This window comes from Nicotiana tomentosiformis, chromosome 9 (assembly GCF_000390325.3).
Source record: "Nicotiana tomentosiformis chromosome 9, ASM39032v3, whole genome shotgun sequence".
NCBI lineage: Eukaryota > Viridiplantae > Streptophyta > Magnoliopsida > Solanales > Solanaceae > Nicotiana > Nicotiana tomentosiformis.
In genome coordinates, this window is record NC_090820.1 from 43,428,200 (window position 1) to 43,453,656 (window position 25,457).

The 25,457-nt window shown below is 37.1% G+C and overlaps 5 protein-coding genes across 5 annotated transcripts; 2 read left to right on the forward strand and 3 right to left on the reverse strand.

Moving 5' to 3' along the window:
• Positions 1 to 10,312: 10,312 nt before the first annotated feature.
• LOC138898685 (uncharacterized mitochondrial protein AtMg00240-like) lies at positions 10,313 to 10,693 on the reverse strand. Its single transcript, XM_070184767.1, has one exon. It carries the CDS (start codon positions 10,691 to 10,693, stop codon positions 10,313 to 10,315), a length of 381 nt encoding a protein of 126 aa, XP_070040868.1.
• A 702-nt stretch (positions 10,694 to 11,395) lies between these two features.
• On the reverse strand, positions 11,396 to 14,453 carry LOC138898686 (uncharacterized). The gene is made up of 4 exons (XM_070184768.1): positions 14,135 to 14,453; positions 13,170 to 13,696; positions 12,707 to 13,013; positions 11,396 to 12,198 (listed from the first exon to the last, which is right to left on the reverse strand). The coding sequence occupies exons 1-4, from the start codon at positions 14,451 to 14,453 to the stop codon at positions 11,396 to 11,398; spliced, it is 1,956 nt and encodes a 651-aa protein (XP_070040869.1).
• A 1,356-nt stretch (positions 14,454 to 15,809) lies between these two features.
• On the forward strand, positions 15,810 to 16,343 carry LOC104109851 (F-box/kelch-repeat protein At3g06240-like). The gene has a single exon (XM_009619221.3). The coding sequence runs from the start codon at positions 15,810 to 15,812 to the stop codon at positions 16,341 to 16,343; it is 534 nt and encodes a 177-aa protein (XP_009617516.1).
• A 168-nt stretch (positions 16,344 to 16,511) lies between these two features.
• LOC138898687 (F-box protein CPR1-like) lies at positions 16,512 to 16,892 on the forward strand. The gene has a single exon (XM_070184770.1). The coding sequence runs from the start codon at positions 16,512 to 16,514 to the stop codon at positions 16,890 to 16,892; it is 381 nt and encodes a 126-aa protein (XP_070040871.1).
• A 3,174-nt stretch (positions 16,893 to 20,066) lies between these two features.
• LOC138898688 (uncharacterized) lies at positions 20,067 to 20,793 on the reverse strand. The gene is made up of 3 exons (XM_070184771.1): positions 20,742 to 20,793; positions 20,364 to 20,494; positions 20,067 to 20,315 (listed from the first exon to the last, which is right to left on the reverse strand). Exons 1-3 carry the CDS (start codon positions 20,791 to 20,793, stop codon positions 20,067 to 20,069), a joined length of 432 nt encoding a protein of 143 aa, XP_070040872.1.
• Positions 20,794 to 25,457: the final 4,664 nt, after the last annotated feature.

A 25,457-nucleotide genomic window follows, 5' to 3' on the forward strand; every position in this document is an offset into this window, starting at 1 on the left:
TAATCTTGCGTCTTATATTAAACTGCATAGATCTAGCTCATATTCTCAGTGTATCTTGGAATTGAATTTTTGTCTGCAATATAGGTTTGAGTGAGAAGATGAGGAAAAAAAGAGGAGCTTATAGTGTAAGCTAAGATAAGAATTGAAAAAAAAGAAAGAGCTCAACTTCATTAATAATCCAACACGTATCTATTTACAAATTACACGTGTGTAACTAATTATGAGCCTACACAATCTAACCACTGCTCTTATAGCCCGTTGGCCAGACTTTTTTTTATTTTTTTGGGGCCAAAAGTATTTTTTTTTGTCGAAAGTATTTTTAAAAAAAAATTGAAGTTATTAGAAGGAAAAAAATATTTTTGAATAGAAGCAACAACAGTTTTTGAGAAACAGAAAAAAGTAACTTCTCTTCAAAAAGTACTTTTCTGATAAACACTTTTAAGAAAAATAAACAGTTTTTAAAAGTTTGGCCAAACACTAATTACTGCTCAAAAATATTTTTAAATTAATTAGCCAAACACAAACTGCTTCTCACCAAAAGTACTTTTTAAAAAAATACTTATGAGAAAAACACTTTCAAAATAAGCTGATTTTAGAAGATTGACCAAACAGGCTATTAACCACCTAACTAATACTTAGCTTGTTAGTCCAAACTTTTAAAATAAGATTCTTTTGAAAATTGCTTTTTTTAAAAGTATTTTGGTGAAAAGTAATTTGTGTTTGGCTAATTAATTTGAAAAGTACTTTTCAGCAATAATAGTGTTTGCCAAGCTTTTAAAAAGTATTTCTAAGTATATTTTTTTCAAAAGTATTTTTGAAGAGTAGCTACTTTTTTCTGTTTTTCAAAAACTATTACTCAAAAGTATATATTTTTTTTCTTATAAAAGTTTGATCAAATACTTTAACTTAAAAAAACTTTCTTTTAAGAAAATGCTTTTGACCCCGGAGAAAGCAACTTGGTTAAACAAGTTATACTTAACAATAATTAGCCAGTTAACTATCTACACTAGCTCCAGTTAAATCTTAATTCAAGTTTACCTAACCTTAGATAACATCATTCTCAACATCTTAAAGACCTGTCTCAATTTTTTGTTGAAAAAGGATGAGATGGGATGAAAGAGATATACCATAGTATGATGTCTCTATCAATATTAATGTCAGGTTCTTGATTTGATTTGGCTATCTTGTTGATAATTAACTAAAACTAAAAAATTGTGATGATCCAAAATTGTCATCTTTAATTTAAATATTTATTTCTGTATTTTATGAAGATGTTGGGAGCTTACCTGCTATGAGTTATTATCACGACCCAAAAATCCAACTAGTCGTGATGACACCTAACCCAATCCGTTAGGTAAGCCAATTACCAACTATTCAATTACAATGGCAATTATTTAAAAGAAAATATCAAAAACCAATATATTTTCCCATGAACTAGTAGTACAAATCATGAGTTTCTAATAATAGAGTATACAAAGCGTAAATGAAATAAATACATAGTCTGTTTGAATAATACATAAGCAGAGCTTTTATAAATCTAAGACTACCCTGAACAAGAGGCAGCTACAACAGGAACGCAGGTACATTTTCAAATCCCGCAACCATCGAGCACAACAACAACAACAACCAATATCTGCACAAAATGTGCAAAAGTGTAGTATTAGTACAACCGACCACATGTACTGAGTAAGTAACAAACCTAACCGTAGGTTGAAAGTAGTAACGAACTTCCACCAAGGTCGGGTCCAAAACCAATAGTCCACAACAGTCCATAACAACAATAAGCAAATAATACCAGAAGTAACTCAGAGATAAAATGCTCAGCCAAATCATGATTTCAAAAATAATAGTTCTTCCTTTCAAATCCATCAGTAAAAACTCAAATCTTTTGCCGAAGTTACCAATAATATGAATAGTTTGAAAACAATAAATTTTTCCAAAAATCTTTTCAATAATAAACAATATATTTCATTTTCCTTCCGGATAACTCGTGTAAAACAAATGCATCACTATGCCCATCTGTCAAAATATGTGAGAAATCATGAATAATGTGATACCGTACAGCATGAGGAAAACACATCTCTATGCATATATGTCATGTGTGCATATCAATGCAATGTATCTCAGAGATTGCACTCATGTACTCACACTCTTAGAGTACTCAATCTCATTGTCTCGCATTCTCTCTCACTGTGCTCAGCACACTCAATCACTCAGTGCTATACAATACCTGCTGCGGCATGCAGCCCGATCCCTATTTATAGTCGACTGCGCTCACTGGGGTGTACAAACTCATGAGGGGCTCCTACAGCCCAAGCGCTATAAGCACGGACAACTCACATGCTGCACGGATAACTCACGTTCCATAATATAAATATCTGGATCCGCACGACCAACTCACGTGCTGCACGACCAACTCACGTGTTGCACGACCAACTCACGTGCAATAATAATATAAGGATCCGTACGGCCAACTCACGTGCAATAATAATATAAGGATTCGCACGGCCAACTCACGTGCAATAATAATATAAGGATCCGCACGGCCAACTCACGTGCTACACGACCAACTCATGTGCAATAATAATATAAAGATCCGTACGGCCAACTCACATGCAATAATAATATAAAGATCCACACGGCCAACTCACGTGTTGCACGGCCAACTCACGTGCAATAGTAATATATATAAAGTCAACATGGCTTGCTGCGGCGTGCAACCCAATCCCATAAATATCCTCACAAATCAGGCCCTCGGCCTCACTCAGTCATCAACCTCTCCAGTCTCTCAGGCTCACAATGTCATAAAAATATCACAGAGACTGAGATATGATATGCAATGAAATGAATATGACTGAGTATGAATTTTCAATTTAACACAATAATTTACAGCAATATGACCTATGTGGGTCCCAATAATACTGGCACATAGCCTCAACATGATTTTTAATATGCTTTTCAGCTCAATTTCTTTAACACATAAAACTGCATGAAAAATGTCAAGATTTTTTAACTATAAAATTCCACAGAAATAATTATGTCATAATTTTTATAGTGCACGCCCACACGCCCGTTATCTAGCATGTGCGTCACCTCCCAACAATTCACAAAATACATATATTCATGGTTCATACCCTCAACTCCAAGATTAGAAGAGTTACTTAACTCGAACAAGCCAAATCTAATGTCGAGCAAGCTAAGCAATGCTCCAGAAATTTCATTCTGCGCGTATCAACTTCCAAACGGCTCGAATCTAGTCACAATTAATTTGATTCAGTCAATAAAATTTATTGGAATTAATTCCATAAGAAAATGCTAATTTTCCATCAAAATTCGAAATTTAGTTCAAAAATCGCCCGTAGGGCCCACGTCTCGGAATCCGACGAAACTCACAAAATCCAAACCCGCATTTAACCACGAGTCCAACCATACCAAAATTACTCAAATCCGACCACAACTTGGCCTTCAAATCCTCAATTAAAGTCTATAAATTTTCTACTATTTTCAACCCAAAACACTAATTTGTTGATAAAAATAATAATAGATTCGTGTAATTTAACCAAAATCGAGTTAGAATCACTTACCCCAATACATATGGTAAAAATCGCCTAAAAATCACTTCAATCCGAACTCCATAGCTCCAAATGTGTTAAAATGGCCGAAACCTCAAAATATATCTTTTGTCCAGGCATTTACACTTCGCGATCGCGGAAAATGCTTCGCGGCCACGAAGCACAAAAATTTTCAGCCCAAAATTTGCCTTTCGCGATCGCGAAGAACAAATTCCCAGTACTTCGAGACAACCTCTAGTATAATGGTCATAACGTTTTGTGCAAAACTCCAAGTTGCAAATAGTTTAACTTTCTGAAAACTAGACATCAAGGGCTATAACTTTCATTTGTTTTTCATCTCCCAAATTCCTTACAGATTTCTAGATATAAGCTTCCAAAATCAGCCATGTGCAACGGAGATTTCCAAACTCTTCCCGGATAGCCTATAGTGTATCTACCATAAATTTTTGTATACAACTCCAAATTATAAATGGTTTACATTGCTGAAAACAAGATATCAAGGGCTACAACTTTCATTTTTGGATCATCTCTAAATTCCTTATAGAGTGTGAGATATAAGCTTCCAAAGTCGGGTCAGTGCAACATAGATTTTATTCTACGCGATCGCGAAAGAGCTTCCGCGATCGCGAAAGAGCTTCCGCGATCGCGATTCACAAGGTTCCAAACTGCTGTTTTCTCTTCACGAACGCGACCAAATATTTGCGATCACGATGCACACCTCTGTAGGTAGAAACGAGCAACTAAAATTGGCCTAGAAATGGTCTGAAACTACCCCGAAACTCACCCGAGCCTCTCGGGACCTCAACCAAATATACCAACAAGTCCTATAACATCATACAAACTTAGTCGAAACCTCGAATCACCTCAAACAATGCTAAAACTACGAATCACACCTCAATTCAAGCATAATAAACTTTGAACTTTCAAATTCTATATCTTGTGCCGAAATACATCAAATCAATCCGTAATGACTTTAAATTTTGCACACAAGTCATAAATGATATAACGAATCTATTCCAATTTTCAGAATCGGATTCCGACCTCGATATCAAAAAGTCAACCCCCGATCAAACTTCCCAAAAATTTAACTTTCGGTATTTCAAGCCTAATTCTACTACGGACCTCCAAATAATTTTTCGGACACGCTCCTAAGTCCAAAATTACCATACGGAGCTATTAAAATTATCAGAATTAAATTCCGAGGTCGTTTACACATAAGTCGATATCCGGTCACTATTTTAACTTAAGCTTTAAACCTTGAAACTAAGTGTTCCAATTCATTCCAAAACTTCACCGTACCCGAACCAATTGCCCCGGCAAGTCACACAACAACTATAAAGCCTAATTTGAGCAGTAAATGGGGAAACGAGGTTGTAATACTCAAAATGACCGGTTGGGTTGTTACAGTTACGTATCACCGGAATAGTTGATGTTAATGTCGTTTATTTTCTAGAAATATATTTCTTATGAGGCATGTTAGTATTGTTTTCATGTTATGTTACATTGATTGGATAATGTATGTGTTGTTAGGATTGGTTTTTGGGATTCTCTGGAAGGTGGATAGGCCTAGTTACAAAGGAAACTTTGGAGAAATTTTTGGAAATTTTGGGAGTTAGTAAAATTCGAGTAATTAAAATATGCAAAAGAAGAGATAAGTTATGTTATGTATTTGGGGGCGGACTTTACTTCTCATTCGAGGACTATTAACATGATGGACACCTATTGGATATGATAATAAGTGTACGAGTCATATTATAAGTAATATGGGGTCTAAGGAAAGTCCTAAGTCTAAGCCAAGTTGGAAAATTTCATAATAGACTAAAGTTCCAAGTGAGTACGCACAAGAAAACATTTTGGATGAGAATATCTACATATATATAATGAGTTATGTGATGGAAATACTATCAAATGAAAGATCTTCGAGTCTAGTTTCTAACGCTTCAAACCATTCATCATTTGGATATGTATACAGAAAGTTATGGCCATTTTACTGGACATGTGTCATATGCGCGTCTGGATGCGCGGCCGCGCATATTTGAGACTTTCTGCCTCGGGTGCGCGGCCACTTGCCCAGGTGCGCGGACGCGCACGTAGGAGCTTATTTAATACCCCCAAGGCCGGATAGGGGGAGGGGTTAAGTCATTTTTGAGCTAAAACCTGATATTTTTAGAAAGAAGTGAGAGTGTTCTAGAGAGAGGAAGAAGCTCAAGTGTCTTGTTCATCAAATCTTGCTCAAGCCTTGAAATCCAACAAGAAATTTCTCAAGTTATTCATCTAAGAGGTAAGGTTTCATACACTAGTTTTTCAATTTCGGATTTGGAGAGAAGATGGTTGATTAGGAGTATGATTCTTGGGTGTAAGAGTATTATTTATATATGCTTATACCAATAAGGTTTGTGGGAAGATTTTTGAGTTCAAATGGGTAAAGATTGAGTTGAAAATGGTAGAAATCTTCAAAACCTTTAATTTAAGATTTGAAGGTTCATTTGACATCGAAATTTGATAATTTTTGTATGGTTGGACTCATCTCGTAACGGTTGTTCGAATTTCGTAAGTTTTTCCGAGATTCGAGACGTGGGCCCCACTGATATTTTTAAAATAAATTTTGGATTTTAATCCGAAAAATTAGTAAATTCATGTGAAATTAATTCCTACGAATTGTATTGAGTATATTGAATTGTTTATGACTAGATTTGAGGGTTTCAGACACTAATTCGCGAGACAAAAGTTTATTGGATTCATGAATTTGGTTGCATAGCGAGGTAAGTGTCGTGGTTAACCTTGACTTGAGGGAATATAACCCTTGAATTATTTGCTATGTGAATTTTATGTGTAACGATGTATAGGCAAGGTGACGAGTGCCTATACTTTGTCAAATTAATTGTTTGCTTAATTATTTTAACATCTTAAATTATTTAGCACACAAATTAATTATTATAATAATTGTTTCTCTCATATTCCTTGTCAAATATCAATTCTAGAATTTCTACAATAATTGCTACATACTTATTTGATTTATGTGACTTAATTGCTACTTGACATTTAGCATATTAAATATTATACTGCCTATTTTCTCCCTAATTTCCATAATTAATTGCTACTTGTCATTGTTTGTTTCATAAATGAATTATAATTATTGTATGCCTTGATGCTTAATAGTTTCTCATTGAACGTGGTATTTATTGGAGTATTTTTATTACATTTAAGAGTTGTTAAAAAATATTGGGGGATCGGGTTGCACTCCGCAACAAAGTTGTTTAAAGTTTATATTGGGAGATCAGGTTGCACGCCGCAACGGATTTATTTAAAGTTTATATTGTTGGAGCGGGTTGCACACCGCAACAGAATTGATTGAAATGAATATAATGGAGGAACGGGTTGCACGCCGCAACAGAATTAATTGAAATGAATATATTGGAGGATCGGGTTGCACGCCGCAACCGAATTGAATGTGAATATATTGTGGGATTGGGTTGCACGTCGCAACGGAAACTGATTGAAATAATAATTAGTTATGACTGCCGAGTTGGTTTCAATTGTTGAAATGAGATACTTGTTTTATTTCTATTGTTGTTGTTATTATTATTATTGCGTACAGGTTAATGTATGTGACCTGCCTTAGCCTCGTCACTACTTCGTCGACGTTAGGCTCGGCACTTACCAGTACATGGGGTCGGTTGTACTGATACTATACTCTGCACTTCTTGTGCATATTTTGGAGTTTGTCCCAACGACATACTGTAGATTTGCCCGGATACAGCTACCAGTGGTATAACTGCACAACGTTCGCAGTTCTGAAGTCCCCTTCTATATTATCTCAGTTATGTATTATATTTCAAATAGCTTGAATTTTATTCAGACCTTTATTTGTATTATTCTAGAAGCTCGTGTACTTGTGACTCCAGTTCTGGGATGGTATTTAGATATCGCGATTATTATGGATTATTCACTTTATTTCAGACTTTATTTCCGTATTTATTTTTTTGTTATTAATTAATTTAATTTTTTTTGTTAAAATAGCTAATTATATTCTAACGTTGGCTTGCCTAACAAGTGAAATGTTAGGCGCCATCAAGGTCCCGAAGGTAAAAATTTCGGGTCGTGATAAAAACCTCAATGACAAGCTTTTTGATAGGAAAGGCGGTCACAAGAAGAAATGCCCTATTAATGAATTCGCCTTCGAGCTTTGCCTGTCCTTTATAATAAAAAATTCTGACTCGGTCCGGGAAGCGCTATTAACGATTTTTTCAGATGCATCCTTTATCTTTTACTCGTCTTATGACCCCTTGGTTATATTTGAAGTACTCCCTCCGTTCACTTTTACTTGTCCACTATGGACTTTGCACACTCCTTAAGAAATAATAAATAAAGTGCATAATTTATCATGATACCCATATTAATTGATGCATGTTTTTAATGGATTTGAGAAAATTATTTGAAACGAGTAATTAATATTGTGGATATAACAGAAAAAAATAAATTGTCTTCTCTTGATATGCTAAAAGTGACAAGTAAAAATAAAAATCTATTTTTAAAATACTGGACAAGTAAAAGTGAGCAGAGAGAGTATAATAAATAACACATTTTAAGCCCATATGGTGTAGAAAACACTCTTAAGAGAGTGAGAGGCGAAAATAAGAGCCCGTTTGGACATAATTTTTTTTTTCTTTTTCCAAAAAAGTTTCACTTTTTTTTTTAAATCAGCGTTTGTTCATAAAATTTTTAATTTTCATTTGAAGATATATTTTAGAAATTTTCGAAATTTTGAAAAACTCCAAAAGGCTATTTTTCAAAATTTTCACTCACAAAACTTAAAAAACAACCCAAAATTATATTCATGTCCAAACACAACTCTAAATTTCAAATACTATTTTTACTTTAAAAAAATATTCTCCATATTTTGAAATTTTACAATTCTTATGTCCAAACGCCCACTAAATATCAAAATTTTATTTTGATTAGCATTTTTTACACGCCCCCTCCTCTCCTTTATTTTTTTCTCATCACATACACCCTTTCTTTATAAAATTTTCTTCGTCATTCCATTAATTCTTCCATGTGACTGCCATAACCAAACACTTTAAACCTAGTAACGGAGAATCTGAACAACAATTATCAAATGAATCTTTTTTAGATGATATTGGCCGCAATTTCCAGGTCTCGAATATCAAAACAAACATTGGCCGGAAATTTTTTCCGGCAAGCTTCTATTTTTCCGGTCAGCCTTCAACCTCTTTCATTCATCTCTCTCCTCCCAATCCATCCTCTTTTTCAGTATTACTTAGCCAAGAATCATCACGAATGACTTAAAAACTATTTTATCAAGTTGAAACTCAAATATTTGGAGATCCTTTTAGTTGGCATGAAGGGGCGGGAGTGAGCTTCAACAGTTTTCTGATGAGGTGAAATAGGAAAGAAAAGAAAAGAAATAAAATAAGAAGAAAAGATATAGAATAAATAAATAAAATTTAAATTAATTGATTTTACATGTGTAAGTAAAGATTGGTGTGTAATTTACACTTTTTTTTGAAAGTGAAATTGGCTTTAAAAGGTACTATTATTTGTTACACTTCAAACAATCAAACACAGCCGCATATACCAACTGACCAACCACCGAAAAATGTTAACAGTAATCTGTTTAATAAGGAACCAAATTTAAAAATATTAAAAATCTTGGATAAACTTTATCAATGATAAAAAGCTAATCTTTTATCACTAAAATCTCTCTAACACGGACATCATCTCAACAATAGAAACATAAAAAAGTATTCCAACCTAGAGGAAAAATTATGACTATGGGTGGCAAAGGAGGTCGGGTCGGATATGGACGGTGAAAAATGAGTAATTCAAAAATGGATAAATTATCCGATCCGATTCATATTTAAAATTGATAGAAAATAGATTAACCAGTGAATAATATCGATATCCATATATAATTACTTTTGGGAAAATTTTTAGTCTCCAAAACTTGAGTAACCCCTAATTTGAGTTTTTATAAATGTAAAAATTAAACACATTTGTTATCTATTTTCTAAGTGGATAATATGTCCTTATTTATATTTGACCCGTTTTTAAAAGCTCATTATCCAAATTATTTTTAGTAGATAATATGAATGCATTGAAAAGGAGAAGAAGAATGAGAGAACAGAGAGAGAAGAAAGTTCTCGATATTTTGACTCTATTATTTCATCTGTCTTTACACGTGTGTAACCCTTTACATATATATCCCCTACTCTAACTTCTTCTAACAGTACATATAACTATCTATTAGTGCTAAACTAATACTAATCAATTATGTACAACTACCATTGCTTATGTACAACATTATACTGCACATGTTGATTTCAACACTCCCCCTCAAGTTGGGTGATGAAAAATATTTATCATACCCAACTTGCTAACCATTTCACTGTGCAGGTGCTTCCCAAGTGCCTTGGTCAATATGTCTGCTATCTGCTACTTGCTGGGCACATGTGTTGGTTTTATCATCCCTGTTTGCAATTTTTCTCTAATAAAATGACAGTCAATATTTATATGCTTTGTACGTTCATGATATATAGGATTTGATGCAATCTGCAGTGCTGCTTTATTATCACAATATAACTCCACGGGCAAATCAACTTTCATACCCAACTCTTCAAGCAATCCCTGCAACCATACCAACTCTGCTACAGTGTGGCCATACTCTTGTATTATGCTTCTGCTGAGCTTCTTGAAATTGTACTATGCTTCTTGGATTTTCAGGAGATTATTGAATCTCCAAGTTTTATGCAATAGCCTGTTACTGATTTTCTGGTCACTGGGTACGATGCCCAATCAGCATCACAAAATGCAATAACCTTGCCGCTTTGTTTGCTACTCATTAGCAGACTTTTCCCTGGGCAGTCTTTCACATATTTTACTACTCTTAGGGCTGCTTCATAATGAGATTGCTTTGGTGCATTCATGAACTGACTTAGAGTCAGCACTGCAAAAGAGATATCTGGTCTTGTGATTGCCAGATATAGAAGTCTGCCAATTAACCTCTGGTATACTCTTATGTCTTCAAGTTCATAGTCATTCTCCTGCATCCCAAACAACTTGTCATATTCCACACTAGTTAGCTTCATATTTTGATCCATATTTCATCTGATATAAGCTGATAGAGCATATTTCATCTGATTCATGACAATGCCTTTGTGTGATCTTGTAAACTCTATACCAAGAAAAAAATTGAGCTCCCCTAAATATTTCATCTTGAAATTACCATTCAGAATCCTTTTAGCATCTTGTATTAGGCCATTGTCACTTCTTGTAATTAGGAGATCATCTACATATACCAATATGATTACTATATCCCTACCACTCCTTTTGATAAACAATGAATAGTCCAGTTTGCTTTGGCTAAAACCAGAAACTACAAGAGCTGAAGTCAGTTTCAGGTTCCATTGCATGCTGGCACTACTTGAGTAGTCTACACACTCTAGTCTCCCCCTGACTACCAAAGCCCTGTGGTAAGGACATGTAAACCTCCTCCGAAAGATCACATTAGAGGAATGCATTATAAACATCCATCTGGAACAAAGGCCAACCACACTGAGCTGCCAAGGCAATCACACTCCGTACTGTGACCATCTTTACTACAGGGGAAAAGGTCTCATGATAATCCAGACCCTCCTGCTGAGTAAACCCCTTCTCTACTAGCCTTGCTTTATACCTCTCTACAAACCCATCAACTTTGTATTTGACTTTGTAAACCAACTTAAAACCTATGGGAGACTTCCCTGCAGGCAAGGTTACTAACTTCTAGGTATTATTATCTGTGAGAGCTTGAATCTCAAGCTTCATAGCTTGTACCCAATTATTGTCAGTAATAGCTTGGTGAAAGATGTTGGTTCAATGATGGAGGAATAGGAAAATAAACATGTTTGATAAGAAGAGGATAAGAAAGAGTAATTGATGGAATCTGTGATGGAGTAAGGAGTGGAGGATGAAGGTTTGACATGATGGATAAAGTCTGTAAGCCACAAGGGAGTTTTAGATGGCCTTCCAGATTTCCTCAAAGGAGCTGTAGGAGTAGGAGGCAAATCCTGGTGTTGTGGTGCTGAAGGCAAGATTGTAGGAGGAGCAGACAGGACATGTGAGGATGTTGGAGTAGGATAAGGAATATGAGAGGTAGATGGAGATGAGTGAACTAGAGATGACATATGAAAAGAGGTAGATGGATACAAGGGATGATCAGAAGAAGTTGAAGGAGAATCAGGATCTGGGATTGAGGGTGGTAAGGGATCCATAGAAGCTGGAAAGGAATCATCACAAGTAGAAGTTGGAATACTGGTAGGAAATATAGGTGTTGAGCCTAAATATAGAGTATGGAGAAAGGTGGATTTAGGATACTTAAATGGAAACAATATCTCCCTGAAAGAAACATCCCTACCGACAAAGAAAGTTCCATTAGAGATATTGTATAATCTATAATCCTTTTGAAAAGTTGAATAACCCATAAAGATAGCAGGCATGGCTCTTTGAGAAAACTTGTCAGTATTATGTAAGGTGGTTGCATAACAAAGACATCCAAAAACTCTAGTGATGTCAAGTGTGGGAGGATGTCCATGAAAAGCCTTATAAGGAGACTTCCCAGATAGGACTGAAGATGGTAATATATTAATAAGAAAGGTTGCAGTGAGTACACACTCCCCCTAGAATTTTAATGGTACATGAGCCTAAAACCTAAGGGCTCTAGCCATTTCAAGTAAATATTTGTGTTTCCTTTTTGCCACTCTATTTTGCTGTGGAGTGTGTACACAAGAGCTTTGATGTAAAATTCCAATTGATGAGAAAAGAGTTCAACACTGATAATTGAAGAATTCAAGACCATTATCTGATCTTATGATTTTAATTTTGGCAGAAAACTGATTTTTGACAAGTGTGAGAAATGATTTGATTAAAAGGAAGACATCACTTTTCATTCTCATCAAGTAGATCCAAGTCATTCTAGAGTAATCATCTACAATAGTAAGGAAATACTTGTATCCATTGTAAGTACATTGTCTATATGGACCCCAGACATCCATGTGTACAAGTTCAAAAGGAGATAGACTCTTCTTTGTACTAGTAGGAAAAGGAAATCTAATTTGCCTTGCTAAAGGACAAACCGTACAATTTAGAGTCTTTATTCAACAAACGATTCTTTAATGAAGGAATCTTTTGTAATGCTGCTACTGGAGCATGACCAAATCTTTGGTGCCCAATGGAAGAATGTGAGCATGACTTTGATGAGATATTGGATGACTCTAGGACTGGAGTAGTAGAGGCTGGAATTGTTGAAGGTATAAAAGAGCTGAAAGCAGGAGTTGAAGGTGTTTCAGGTACTTTGATAGATGGTGGTATCTTGGCAGGTTGAAGTATGTAAAGTCCATCCTTCTCCTTACCAATCCCCCTCACCCTGCCATTGTAGAGGTCCTAAAAAATGCAGAATTCAGGAAAGAATAATGCACAACACATCAGTTCTTTAGTTAGCTTTGAAACAGATAACAGATTGTATTTGAAGTTAGGAACATAAAGAACATTATACAGTTCTAGGTCATTAAAAATAATTAATGATCCTGTATGTGTTACTGAAGTAGTGTTGCCATTTGGCAGATGTACTTTACTAGAGTTAGAAGCAACAAAATGAGATTCAGTTAAGTGGTCCAAGCTAGAAACCATATGATTCGAAGCTCCAGTATCTATGACCCAAGCATTAGTTTCAGAACCTACAGAGTAGCATGCATTAAGGAGATCAGCTATACCTGCCATGTTTATCCTTGCATCTGTTATTGTTGGTTCTTTGTTAATTAACTTCAACAGTTGGTTATACTGTTCTGGAGTAAAAAATAGTATACTGTTGGGCCCTAATGAGCTGCCTACTGAGTTGGTTCCTTCAGATTCCTCAACACAGCTCACATTGTTGGTTGTAGGTCCCATGCTTCCTCCTGAATTTCCCTTGTCAAAAGTTCTCCTTTTGTTGAATTTGTTGTTAGGTGGATACCCTACCAGCTTATAGAAATTCTCTTTCTCGTAACCCTTCATATGACAGTAATCACATTGCAATACTCTATTTCTATTGTTCTTTCTGAACCTGTTACTTTGGATGGAAGCCAAGGCTGTAGGGTCATTCAAATCAAGTTGTTACAAGGATGGAGCTACCTGTGATATCATGTTTGATTGCACTCTTTGGCTTTCATCTTGCATGATCATACTGTATGTCTGATTGAGAGTGGGAACATGGATAGTCAACAACACTTGACTCCTTGCTTGCGCATATATTTCATTTAGACCTATCAGAAATTGTACCAATCTTTGTTGTTTCATGTGTTCTGCATATTCCTTATGCTTTGTGCAGTCACATGGCAATGGTACCATTGACCAATACTCATCCCATGCACATTTCAATTTTGAGTAATATTCTGACACTCATATACTTCCTTGGCTAGTGGTACAAATTTCTCGGAGCAGTTGATAAACTCTAATGAGATTTTTCTTATCAAATCTTTCCTTTAGGTCTGTCCAAACACTATAGGCATTGGTTGAGTATATTATACCATTCGCTAGTTCCTTAGACACTGAATTAGTTATCCAGGACAACACGAAAGCATTATATCTCTCCCATTCATGTTCCAAATTACCATTATAGTATTCTTTCCCACATTTTCCATCTATGAACCCTAGCTTATTTTTGGCTAATAAAGCTACTTGCATAGAATTACTCCAAGCCGTATAGTTTTCTAATCCCGTTAGTTGTTGAGGGATTAGACCACTACCTGGACTGTCGGAGGGATATAAGTATAGAGGATGCCTGGGATGTATGTCCGTGAACTTTTCTCTGTCGTCCTTCCCGATTTCCAAAGTTGTGTTCGTCATCGACGAGGCTTGGAATTAGTGAATCGAAGGTAGAATCAAGGTCGATCTTCAAGGAAAACCTTGTACTTTGCCGGAATTTGCGAATTATGAGATCGATCGATCGCAAACCCTAGGTGAATCGCCCAAATTGCTGACGAACTCTTTTAATTTCTTACTTCTCCGACAAAATTGAGTGAGTATATAGATACTAATCTTAGATTCCTCAAAGAATCAGCTCGAAAATTGCCATGGATCTATGGCTCTGATACCATATTAAAAGGGAGAAGAGAGCTGCTTTTCGAGCTAAAAATGAGAGAATAGAGAGAGAAGAAAGTTCTGGATATTTTGACTCTTTTATTTCATCTGTCTTTACACATGTGTAACCCTTTACACATATATCCCCTAATCTAACTTTTTCTAATAATACATATAACTATCTATTAGTGCTAAACTAATACTAATCAATTATATGCAATTACCATTGCTTATGTACAACATTATACTGCACATGTTGATTTTAACAGAATGAATAAATATTTTTTTATCAATTTTACCACCACTAATCATGAGAAACAATTTGGCATTCCCACCTCAATATTTAACCAGTAAATAAATTTAATACTGTTTCACTTTGTAATGTCCTTTATCATCGATTTATTGAAAAAATATTTTATTATGAAAGTTTCTTTTAGATTTTAATTTTCAGTAATTATTGCGGTTACTAGATGCTTACTCATTTATTTTGTTGTTTGATTTACATGTCAACAACAACCAGTATAATCCCAGGTTATTTTCGATAGACCTTCTGCTCCGTCACAACCTCTTGGTTGGAAAGGAAGTGGAGGTGCTCCCATCATTTCACAATATTTTTGCACATTTGAAAGGAAGTATAGTATTTAAAATCGACATAATTTCTATAAGAAGAAAATCATTCACACTTAAATGGAGAAGGCGAAACTGAAGGAGTACTAAAACCATAATGCCTAAAACCTGCAAATGATAGGCGAAATAGAGGATAAGTTGGTAAGTTTTCTGTGAAAATCTCTCTTACGTACGCAAAATCTGAAGTTACAATGGAAACTACAGCTTCAAAGAGGAGAAATGTCCATATTCCATATACTTCAAGAAAAGATTCAAGCTCAATAATCCCTCCTCCATTTCCCCAAGCAATCATCATCGAGATACTAGATCTCGAAGCTGCCCGTTAAGTCACTTTTTTTGATTCAGGTGTGCTTCAAAACCATGGCTTGCTCTAATATCTAGCTCTGAGTTCTCCGCTAATGACAAAGAATATCGCCACATCACGGTTATGTCAAGCTTTGGATCGGAGATAATTACCTCAAGGACTGTACTGAGGCATTTGACCCGGATTCTCCCATGCGCAAATCCCAGACTACTTGGTGTGTGGGTTCTGCCAATGGATTAATTTGTTTGAACATTGGACTAGTGTATATCCCGTTTGATAAGACTTCACCAAATGATTTATGTATTTGGAACCCATCAATTAGGAAGTCCAAGAAGTTGCCTGCCTCAGAAGTTACATTGAGGAGGGATTGTAATAGATTTTCAGGATATGGTTTTGGATTTGATGAGTTACATGACAATTATAAAGTTGTGTTTATTCTCAATACTTTTAGTGATTTTCCTTCATATGATACTAAGATCAGAATTTACAGCCTAAAGGCTGATTCTTGGAGAACAGTGGATAATTTTCAGGATGGCTTTATGGTAAATAGTTCAGGTATATTTGTTAAAGGGAAGCTTTATTGGACCTCACTTGCTAGTGTTCATGAGCTCAATGGCGACAGTAGATGCAACATCATGTGTTTTGATATATCAAATGAGACATGGGGAATGGTGGAGCAACCCAATTATGGAGAAGGCAAGTGGAGAAGCCAGAAAATTCAATAAGGGTGTTCAAATTGCCAGTGGGCTATGCAAGGGTGTTCAAAATCTATTTTTAATTACTAACAAATAATATTTTACCTTATACGTAGTATAATATTTCGGCAAAGGGTGGTTAGTTGACCACCCTTGGGCCAACATAGCTTCGCCCCTGGAGAAGGCAAATTTAGTTTGATGCCGGGAGTTTTTGAAAGTGATCTTATCGTGATTTGTAACCATGAGGGAAGTCATTATGATGTGTGGGTTATGAATGATTATGGAGTTGAAGCATTCTGGACAAAGATGTTCACCATTTACTGTCCCGATGATCCTGGGAATCATGTGCATTATCGACCCTTTGCCATGTCATTTTCACCGCCGATTTGCCGGTTAAATAAGGGTGAAATTTTACTTTTGTATCGATCAATGTTTATGATATACAATCCAAAGGATGATACAATCAGACAACCTGAGGTTACTAAATTTGAGAGCTGTTTTGAAACAGAAATCTATGTTGAAAGCCTTGTTAGTCCCTCGTTGGTTGCTGACTGGGGACACGATAACCATGAAGACTAACAACCATGTCGTCGATAACTGTAAGAGTTCTGTTTTACCTATTTCATTTTAATAATTGAAGTTCTCCTTTTGTATTTCCTTTTAATCATATATAGAACAAGACAGTGAATATCTTTGAAGCTATATGTTACATTTTCTTGTGTTGGTTGAAGTTCTTCTAAGCATTCCTCTTTTTTATTTTGTCACTATTTGCATGAAAAAGGGTTATTAGTCGTAGTATATTGTTTTTCAAAGTTCTAGTTAGAGTAAATATATGTTTTTTGTTGTCTTAAATAGAGGTTTAGAAATTAGAAGACATGATTTTCCTCTAGGCAGGGCGTCCCAACAGCTTGGTTAGTCTTACATTCAGGTTTTGCAGCACCTATTGTCCATTTCATTTGGGGATACTTAATAGAGCTAAAAGAAGAACAATAAGAATAATGAAGTCTTGTTAAGTTCTGACATAATATTCAATTTTGGTCTTTTTCCTTATATCAGGCTGTTTCTTTTCTCTTTCTCGCAATCTTTTTCTTTCTTTTACTTCTTTGGTGAATTAATGGCCGAATCTTGTTTCACTTTGACAAACATTGTGATGAAAGCACAAGCAATTTGGACGAGAAAATGAGATTTAGGAAGTAAAGCTGCAATAGTCATGAGGGTGGAGTGAACGACCAAATCTGAGGGTAGTCCAGGAGAGTAATGGACTTGGACTGAGCCCTTGTCTGATAGGGTTCTATCAATTTAAATTATAGAATGAGTAAAAAATATCATACTGATTTATTACTTTCAAAAAGAAATAGATCTACTTTACTGATTATTTATGCTTCTTTATGAATAGACTTGGACCACGTTTGCAATCGTTTGTAGTTCAATATTCTCAGAATTGTTAGTCGCTATAATGCATTCTACAAAATTCGTCACAATAGGGATCAAATCTACTTAATATCTCAAAACCTAGCCATCCATCTCTCGAAAGCCTTAAAAGGCTCGTTTGTTTTGGTAAGGTAAAATTTTATTAATAAGGTACCAAGATGGTACAATAAAGTTACAGAAAAATATCCCAAATTACAACATCAGCAAACTATTCTCCCTCTCCTAACACCTCTAGAAAGTCCATAAATTGATTCAGATTTCCTAACTGGCTACATTTATACCAAAAATACAGATTATGAAGACATATATTCTTAATTCTAATAATGTTATTTCTATGTCCTTCAAAGCAGGCCTGTTTCTTTCTAGCCATAAAGTCCATAGAATGCACAATGGAATGGTTCTACACATCTGTTTCAGCCTTCTAGGTACTTTTTGGGATTGTCAAGTTTCTAATAAGCCCCTCACAGATTAAGGCATCACCCCAAAAATACCACAATGCTAAAAAATAGATCCCAGCATTGGGTAGATACTCTGCAATGCAGAAGAAGATGGTTCACTGATTCTTGCTCTTATTCACATAGGTAACACATTATCCTGAGTTAAACAGACTCCCCAGGCTGCTATCCACCCAAAGCAAGCTACCTTAACTGGAGCTCTGATTTTTCAAATAATCTTCCAAGGCCAGTTGTTATCTCTGTGATTTGACTATTCTATCAGCCTGTCGTAACATCTTTTCACAAAGAAAGTTCTATCCTTGCTGACAGTCCAAATCAAAGATTCCACATTGTTATTAACTATTTGCCAACCTGTATCTGAGTAGAAATCAGAGATGGTACTGTTAGGATCGGGAAATCGGGTAGTGCGGAATTTAACCAAACAATGTTACAATGACAATAACAAAGACAATGCAAGTTGATAACAACGACAATTAAAGAAGATAAAGAAGATACCAATTTAACGTGGTTCGGTCAGTGTGACCTACGTCCACAAGCGAAGATGAGCAATTTCACTATACCAATAAGAGTATAAAAGAGAGTACAAAATTAGAGTAAATACTCTAATTAATCCCAAATACCCTAAGAGAATAACCTCACAAGATCATGCCAAAGAAAGGGTTCACACAAGTGCTTCCCAATACTTAACTCTCATACAAAACACTCTTAATAAAAGAGAAAAGAAAGAAACAAGAAATGAAGACTCATGTCTTGTTGGTTTGATTAAAATGAACTAATGTCCTTTCCTTTTATAGGCAAAAATATTTTGGCCTCTTAGTTGTAAAAGAAAAGATACAACTTGTGCAAATGATATCCACCACACAATGTAATATTTTTGGGTCCCAAAGAATATTGCCAACAAAGTATACACTTTGCAAATATGATTATACTTATGTGAGATGGATTACATTAGCCAAAATATTGGCCATATTACAGGTACCATCCTTGTTAACAGAATAATTGAACAAATTAGGGAATCTAAATTTCAGACATTCATCCCCTATCCATAAATCTGTCCAAAATTTGATTCTTTGCCCATTTCTAACTTTCAGTTTAGTATAATCCAAAAATTCTTCCCATAGTCCGCTAATGCACTTCCATTAACCACCTCTTGCCTTCATGTGTAAAGAAGGAGGTCTCCAGCCTTTCTTATTACCATAAATTGTATTAATCAAATTCATCCAAACTTTATTATCTTCCAGAATGTATCTCTAAAGCCATTCGAAAAGTAGGCTCTTATTATGCAATTTCAAATTCCTTAATCCTAGACCACCTCCTTTTTTATCATTTAATACCACCTGCCATTTAATTAAATGCAATCTGTTTTTTGTAGCATTCCCTTCCCATGGAAACTGGTTTCTCAAAGAATTCATCTTTTTTTTTCTACTGCAACAGGCATTGAGAATAAAGAAATCAAATATGTTGGCATACCATCCAACACACTATTAATTAGAGTGAGTGTACCCCTAAAGGATAGACATTGTTTCTTCCAAGGAATTAGCTTGCTTGCACACCTGTCCAGAACCCCTTTTCATATATTAGGATCATTTTTCTTTGCCCCCAAAAGAAGCCCTAAGTAAATTATTGGAAACTTCTCCACTTTACAACCCAAAATGTCAGCCAGTTCATCAATAATATCATCAGCATTTATACTGAATATACTATTTTTGGCCAAATTATTCCTCAAATTAGTGACTGCTTCAAAAGTTAAAAGAACTCCTTTGAGTTTTTTTTTGATAAAAAAATGATTTCCTTTGAGTTAAAGCATCTGTTCTTTTTCTGGCTCACAAAACAGTAGAGTATCATCAGCATAAAAAATGTGAGAGATTTAAACCCTGTCTTCATCAATACTTCCAAAGCTCATGACTTTAATCCATCCTAATTCTTCTGCCCTCATTAACATCTTACTGAAAGCTTCCATTACCACAGTAAATAAATAAGGGGATAAAGGATCCCTTTGCCTCAATCCTCTTTGAGATCTAAAATAGCCTTGGGGGTTTTCATTTATCAACATAGAGAACCTAACAGTGGAGATACAATAATTGATCCATTCAATCCACTTGTAACCAAAATTCATCTGCTTCATTATGCATAACAAACAAGATCAATCAACATGATCATATGCCTTTTCTAGGTCAAGTTTGCAAGCAACACCTCTCTTCTTCCTTTTCAACAGATATTCGATACTTTCATTAGCCACTGTAGATGCATATGTTATTTGTCTACCCTTAATGAAAGCATTCTCACTCTCAGAAACTAGTTTATCAATAACCAATTTCAGTCTTTCTGCCAACAGCTTTGCTAGAATCTTGTACACATTCCCCAATAGACTAATGGGCCTAAATTTTCACCTCTATTGCTCCTTTTTTCATGGGAATCAAAGAAACAAAAGTAGAATTTAGGCTCCTGATAAAGGTCCCCTTTTTATGAAATCTTTCAACAATTCTCCACATATTATCCTTTACTGTACTCCAATATTTCTGAAAAAATATAAGGTTGAAACCTGGGGCTTTGTCACCTCTAAAAGATTTGATTACATTTTCCACCTCCTCCATTGTAAATGATCTCTACGCAACCATTCCTTATCTTCACCTCCACTTGTTATTTTCTCGGGATAAAGTGACAATTTCTTCTCTATTTCCGCTCAAATGCTTCTCAATTTCTGGTTTTTTTTCGCTTAAAATGATGATTTACTCTATTCCATTTGGAGTTATGTTTCTAATCATTGATTTTCATAGTCAAACTGTTTGATATGTTCTTTAGCTCTTTGTTGGTTTTGTTTACCCTAAAAAATGGACAACAATTAAATCTGTATGTGATTTTAAGGATACGTGGATTAATTCAATACAAACGATAAATTGCGTTAGATTAAACAAATAAAGGACGTAATAGATTGTCAAACCACTAAAGGAGGGTAATTCTGAACTCAATGACAACCGTAATGAGATGTCTGCCCTCGATCCCGGACTCACAATAGCGAAGTACTGATGAACAAGAATAAGAACTTTGAATAACAGAGAAAATAAGAGTATATTGCCTTGATATGCGTGTTAAAGTATCTTTGATGAATAATCAGACCCCCTTTATATAGTAGAGGAGTTTTACCCTAAGTACAATTCTATAAAAGGTAAAAAATCTTCTATTTAACCAATCACCGGTTCTCTGCCGATACGTGCCGAGATCCACGCCGTGATATCTGCCTGGTCACGAACATCACGACTTTTTATTGGTATTGCTTTCTTAGGCCTTTGGGATTCAAACCGAACTCGGGGTCATGGTCTTGATACTCCCGAGGCCGAGCGTTTTGTTTGGATCCCGGCTCGAGGGGCTCCTTGTCTCGATTTTGGTTCCTTCCCGTTACGTCTCTCGCTTCGTTTTGCTTCATTTGAAGCCGAGGCACTTGGTTTCACCCTTATACATATAGTCCCCTCGTTTCTCGTAGAGTAAGTTTACGGAAACAATGAGAAACGACACAAGCACCTTGATTCCTTCTCCAACACGCCATAACAGAAACGACAAAATATTTGAAATGTCCCGTCAATTGTGTCATAATGACTTCAAACGCATGTCAGCCGGTCCCTGGATACAAAATGGCGCGAAGCCTCTATAAATACTCCCCTCCTTCATTCAGTTTTTACTTTTTAACCAAGCTTCTACCCTCGTATTGAAGTCGAGAAGACCGCTCCCGATGTGGTTGACCTCGAGAGGTCCGCTCTAGGCGCGACTACCGATGAACCGGCAGCCGAGCCTTCCTTGAAAATGTTCTTCACCGGGGGTTGTTCGGTCGTGGATGACTTTAAGGTCGAAAAACCCTCATCGTTGCAAGGCTGATGCGAGGCAATATCTATGTACATTTGCTCTATCACCGAGGTCGTCTTCCCTACGGTTCGTAAGGACTGTGGCTGGGCGGATAATGACATAATAATCTCTGGGCCCGATGACGACATTACTACCCATGTGGAGGGGTATCTTAGTGTTTACCTTACTTTTTCATAGTGGGCCCGGTGGACCCGGTTATTCTGGACTTCTGTTGGAGGTATGAAGTGTGCCTCGGTAAGATCCACCCATTGTTGTGGAGGATCATAATCCTCCGATTCTTTATGAACAAAATCGACTCCTGCCTGTTCATAATCGATCATCTACTCTGCCTGTACAGTCCCCGAATCTTCCCGGGGGGCTGATAAAGCTCATATGACGGGCCAGTAAAGCCCAATTTTCAAGCATCGATGAGGACCGGTATCGGGGCTGGCAGGGACGCTTTGTTTGGGTGAGGACCGCAGACTTGATCCCTGTCGAGTTCAGGCCATTTCCTGAGGAGTGGAATATATCACGTAAGCATGACTTTCTTTTAAATGTTGATTTTATGTTTTATCTCTCCTTTCTCATCTGTATTTGCTGTGGTGCAGCCCTTGCTCGAGTCCCAAACGCCATTACTCGAGTCCCAAATGCCATTCCTCGGCTCAGACTCACTTTTTTGGCTTAGGGACGAGCCCTAGGAAGGTGATGTTTTTATGGATGTGAGTCGTCCTTCCCCGAAGAGCGGGTGACAGCCGAGGGGGAAACAATAGAGGTTGATCCCCCTGAGGTTTAGGAGGCCGATGTAGATGTGAGGGCCGAGACTTCTCGAGATGCTGGCTCCACTCCGCCCGGTGTCATAGAAATTTTGTGGTCGCCTTCTTTCACCGAGTCTATGCTCGACAAAACCCAAGTGGTGAAGGAGCGATCCAACGAAGGGGCCCGGGGCCCACGATGTGGACGATCCCTCCGTTCCTTTTTCGAAGGTGTGGACTCAACTATCTTGGAAGACTTCTCCGGGTTAGGTGATTTGGAGTTTCCGAGGAAAGACCCATCTTCGGAGGTTGGTGGGCTGAACTGGAGCTCAAAATTAATCAATCGGTTCCTCGTCCCGAGCATGGATCCCGGTCGAAAGAGGTCAATAATCATCACCGTCTCGGAGGATGCCCGGGTTCTTTTCGCCCCCGTTGGAGTAGCTGGCTACCTCCGCTTCCTGGTAACTGAAGAAGACCATGAGAAAATGAACAAGGTGGATACGCCGTGCTTGTTTAATGAAGCACAGTAGGCGCTGAACCGGGTAAGGCGTCATTACACTATTTCATCTTCGGATTTAGTTTTTGATATCTCTCATGCCTTTTTTATGTTTTTGTAGGCCTCAGTACTTCATCATGAAAGTTTTCTCCGCTACCGGACCGAGATTAACCAAATCGAGGCTGAGGTCAAGGAGCTTGCTGAGATGAGGGACATGTATAAGCTTCTCAGCGAGTAACATTAATGAGAAGTTAAGAGTCTCCGAGCTGAGTTGGATGTAGCTCAGAAGGAGCATGCTGACCTGGTGGAACAGGTAAAGATTTTTGAAGTTAGTGATGACAAGTTAGACATGGCGACTAACGACCAAACCTCGCAGGTTGAGCAGAAGGTTGACAGGATAGACCAACTCCGAGCCGAGATCAACGAGGTCAAGGCCATGACCGAAGGGTGAAAAGGAAAAATGGACTGATTGGCTTCGTAGAAGGAGACTGCTCAGGAGTAGCTGGCATCGGTGAAGGTCCAACTCTGAGTGGCGAGAGAGAAGGCCGATGCAGGGGCTCAACAAATCGAAGGCCTCCAATCTCAACTAGGCTCGGTCATAGCTGAACGGGATGCGCTTGGCAAATAAATCGAAGCAACGAAGTCTGCGTCGGAAATAACCAGGGCTGATGCTGCAGAGATGGTAGCTAGTACATGGCTGATGCTGAGGTAGCCCAAGACCTCCTAAAAGTTACTGTTGAGTATGTGAAGTGGTTGTCCCTAAGGGAGTCTCTCGAGGAGGTCCATGACTGGGGTTTCGACCTGTCGGCCGAGATCGAAGATGCAAAAAGGCTCGAGGCCAAGGACAAGAAGCTGGCTAACCCCAGGGCTAAGGAAGACTCTGAGGTTTCCGGCAAACCCGAGGATGGAGAAGACCCCGACAGCTCTAGTGACGAGGCAACATCTGGTGAAGATCAGGCTTAGGCACCTTAGGGATTTTTCTTTGTTTTTGCATTTTGTTCATTTTGTTGTGGCCGTTATCGTTGGCCTTTTTAAAATACTTTTATTATAATATGTATACGACTTTTTTCCCTTTAGTAATTTTTGAGTTCGTTTCTTTTGGCTTCCCCTTTATGATTTGCAAAGATTCCAAATGCCTTAGCATACAATAAAACGTAGAAATAAGGTCTTGTTCGGAGGTTCAAACAAGGCTCGTTCTCGATGTAAATTTTGTTTGAAACTTGAGGAGGGCTCGGTATGATTGGATGCTTTCCCTGAAGTGCTTGTTTAGATATTTTTAGATTATAGTTTTGCTGAGGGTAGCCTTCAAACCGGTTTGGAATTTTTGAAGGCCTTTATGTTTTGATTACGGGCTTCGGACGTCTCCGAGCTATTTCTAGGGTGGTCGTAGCCTTTTAAGTTTGGGTAATGCCTAATAGGCTTTGTACCTTCTGGCTTCGATACCCGAGCCGTCTGAACCTGTCTTGGACGACAGTCCCCGAGTGGGGGTGGCCGTAGCTTTTTAAGTTTAGGCACTGCCTAATAGGCTTCTATGCCTCTGGTTTTCGATAGCCTGAGCCGTCCGAGTTTTTTTTGAACGACAGTCCCCGAGTGGGGGTGATCTCTTGGATCCAGATAGAGGCATCCCTTGGACTCGATATCCTTAATGAACAAAAATATAATAGTTTTAAGGGGAAAAATATGTATCTGCAAGGCAGGAACTTTCTTTCATTCCTGTGTGCAATATACAAGATTGTAAGTGTGTACAAACTTCGTGTTATGGCTTAGATGGTCTACGCGGACACGGTTCACTTGACCATTTGGCTCTTACAATAAATCATATCCACCGAGCTCAAACTATTCAAGCACAAAGTTTCCTTCCTTGCTAAAATCATTACCCGAGGGTGATGGCCCCTATTATTCGAAGTCGATCGTCGAGAGGGCTCAGATACTATTGATGCGACCATCGATTATGGTTCATAACTAAGCTTTGATTCTAAGTTAGCACGATCCATTGCTTCCTCATTAAAAACCTTGTCGGAAACCCCATTTGGGACAAAAATGGTTCAAGGAAAAAAGAGTGCAAGGCGTGCTTTCATGCCTAACAACTGCACCATTCTTTGGCTGCTGCCTGCAAATTTTAGTCCAATTCGCAATATATGTAAAGAAAAGAAAGAGTGGTGTCGTACCTTAG

Coding starts and splice junctions, on each gene's coding strand:
- LOC138898686 (XM_070184768.1), bottom strand. CDS start 14,453: ATGACGAACACAACTTTGGAAATCGGGAAGGACGACAGAGAAAAGTTC. Junction 13,697..14,134: donor GTCTAAGGAACTAGCGAATG/GTATAATATACT, acceptor ATGACCCTACAG/CCTTGGCTTCCATCCAAAGT. Junction 12,199..12,706: donor TAAAGACTCTAAATTGTACG/GTTTGTCCTTTA, acceptor TACCATCTTCAG/TCCTATCTGGGAAGTCTCCT.
- LOC104109851 (XM_009619221.3), top strand. CDS start 15,810: ATGCGCAAATCCCAGACTACTTGGTGTGTGGGTTCTGCCAATGGATTA.
- LOC138898688 (XM_070184771.1), bottom strand. CDS start 20,793: ATGGAGGAGGTGGAAAATGTAATCAAATCTTTTAGAGGTGACAAAGCC. Junction 20,495..20,741: donor TAGAGGTGACAAAGCCCCAG/GTTTCAACCTTA, acceptor TTGATAAACTAG/TTTCTGAGAGTGAGAATGCT. Junction 20,316..20,363: donor GCAAACTTGACCTAGAAAAG/GCATATGATCAT, acceptor ATAATGAAGCAG/ATGAATTTTGGTTACAAGTG.
- LOC138898685 (XM_070184767.1), bottom strand. CDS start 10,693: ATGGATCAAAATATGAAGCTAACTAGTGTGGAATATGACAAGTTGTTT.
- LOC138898687 (XM_070184770.1), top strand. CDS start 16,512: ATGCCGGGAGTTTTTGAAAGTGATCTTATCGTGATTTGTAACCATGAG.